Here is a 2360-nt window from a genome sequence, read left to right on the forward strand (position 1 = left end):
GGGAAAAAAAAAAAAAAAAAAAAAAAAAAAACTATTGACAGACCAAATAGAAATGTTTTAATTCAGTTTTACCTGGCTTACCCATACCTCATTTGCTTTTATTTAGTCTAATCACTGAGAGAAATGGGTGTTCATTATATATGTGTATATACACTCGTATATTCCAGGATCAAATTTTATTTTTAATGCTCATTAAGAACTTGAATTGAATTATATGTTTCACACTTATAAAGGAAATGCAAAAAATGAAATCTAGCCTGTGTGAAGCGAAAGTGGCTCTCACTGACACCATTGCTACTGTTTTGTCCTACAAACTTCTGTCTTGCTTCAGGGCAACATGGAACAACACTGATTTAACATCTTTGTCATTTCAGGATGAAGATGATGATCCTTTCATGAACATTGGTTCTTTAAGAAGAAACAGAAGATAATATATTCAATGTAACTTAGAAATTTTCAAGTTACAGAAAGAATCAAAACATTTCAAGCAAAGACTTCATAGTTAAAAGATTTTAAAACTGTTTCTGTGAACTGAAAATTTTGAAAAAGACTTACTTAACAGATAAACTAATATGTAAGAATTTATATTTTTAAGTATCATTTCCTGAACATGACTCTATTACTGAAGGTGTTTCTCAGCTGATGGCTTTAAAAATAACATTGGTTCTCATTTTTTAGTCTGATTGTTAAATTATTTGGGGATGCTTTGTAAAATTTAAAATGTATTTTACTGACATGTTAGTGTATATCTTACTGAATAAGGGCTTTGCTTAAAGGTTGTTCTTGAATAAGTAGTAAAATAAATCCATCATTATACATTTCTGCTTCATGATCAAAGACTATCAGTATCTTAATGTTTAATTTAGCCAGAGTTGAAGGAAAGAGCTTATAAAATTTTACCTCTTTTTTTTTTTTTTTTAATAATTTTCTAGAGGCTTTGTATTTCCCAGAAGTGAACATTCTTTGTGAAACTGTGCCTCACATCACTATTTGTCATTAAGTATGGGTTTTCTTTTTTTTCCCCTAGTGCTTCATGTAGTAGTAGACCCAAAGATTTGGAATGATTAGAAGTATTGAAAAGTTTGAATAATTCTATATAGATTTTTTTTATTTAAAAAAAAACCAAAACAGTCTGTTAGAATTACTGAGTTTTTGTTCCATTTGTAGCAAAAATTTAAAACATTATGTTCCTATTGAGTAGTAGCAATTGTCTCTATTATTCTCTGTCATTAAGGCTGTTCTCTTTCTTACATCTATTTATAGGAAGAAAAATGTTAAATAAATTTTATATTTTACAAATGTTAACTTTTTTCAATAAAAGAGATACTTATAGTTCTAGCTACTTGGGAGGCTGAGGTAGGAGGAGAGACAGTTCAAAGTCAGCCTAAGATCCCATCTCAAAAAGACAAAAATAAAACTTTTCTTTTAATTTTAACTTTGGTTCCTATAAAATATTTCTGAATGGGCAATTTCAGAAATCTTGAAGAAGAAGGTTTTATTGAAATAATCCCATTCTCCTTTTTAACACTCTTTAAAAAATAGATACCTGAGAATATTCCTTATCCCTCCCCCCCCCCCCCCCCCNATAGTAGTGTAGTTCAGTGGTAAAAGATCCCTGGGTTCAATTCCCAGTACTGGGAATTGAACCCAGGGATCTTTTACCACTGAACTACACTACTATCTTTTTAAAATTTTATTTTGAAATAAGGCTTCACTAAGTGGCCCAGGCTCGCCTTAAACTTGGGGATCTTCCTGCCTCAGTGTCCTCTGAGTTGCTGGGATAACAGGCGGGCACCACTATGTCTGGCTGAGAGAGTTCATTCTTTGAGGCAGTTCTGTTTAAAGACTCCTTAAGGAAATGGTGGATCTTTGTGGCACAACAACCTGACATTTCTTCATAGATAGAAGCAAATAGTTGATTAAACAATATTCATTACCATCAGAATAATTATACCTGGAACTTGTCAAATTATAAGAAGCATTTAGATAATGGATATATCTATATTATAGCATCTTAGAAATGGCCTAAGTCAAAAATTACATTATAACATTCTAATGAGTTTCTTTAAAAACTAAGTTTTGTGCCTAACTTGAACATAAGGATTATTTTAGCAAGTAGCATTAACCTAGCAGAAGGCATTGTTCTGTGAAACACTCTAAGGCAGATCTGCCCACATCTTTATTACACTTTAAATCCACAATATGACCTGTATTTGAATGGAGTAGAGATTCAGTCTGGGGTGAAATGGTGGTGGGGAAGCTGATAGGGCATGCCCTCCTACCCATATACATGGCACACTGGCTTGGACCAGGCAGCGTCAGCTGATGGCTGGTCTCATGCCAGTTTAAATGATCCTAGG

General features: G+C 32.7%; 1 protein-coding gene across 4 annotated transcripts in view; it reads left to right on the plus strand.

The window, feature by feature from the left end:
* Nucleotides 1-832, plus strand: part of Mre11 (MRE11 homolog, double strand break repair nuclease) — a 64514-nt gene extending 63682 nt beyond the window's left edge. For all 4 annotated transcript variants that reach the window (XM_048795981.1, XM_048795982.1, XM_048795983.1 and 1 more), the window contains exon 20: nt 375-832. In XM_048795981.1, coding sequence (XP_048651938.1) covers nt 375-431 — 57 coding nt within the window. In that variant the 3' untranslated portion in view covers nt 432-832. The remainder of the gene's footprint in view (nt 1-374) is intronic.
* Nucleotides 833-2360: the final 1528 nt, after the last annotated feature.

The sequence above is a fragment of the Marmota marmota genome, unplaced genomic scaffold (genome assembly GCF_001458135.2).
Source record: "Marmota marmota marmota unplaced genomic scaffold, marMar, whole genome shotgun sequence".
Lineage (NCBI taxonomy): Eukaryota > Metazoa > Chordata > Mammalia > Rodentia > Sciuridae > Marmota > Marmota marmota.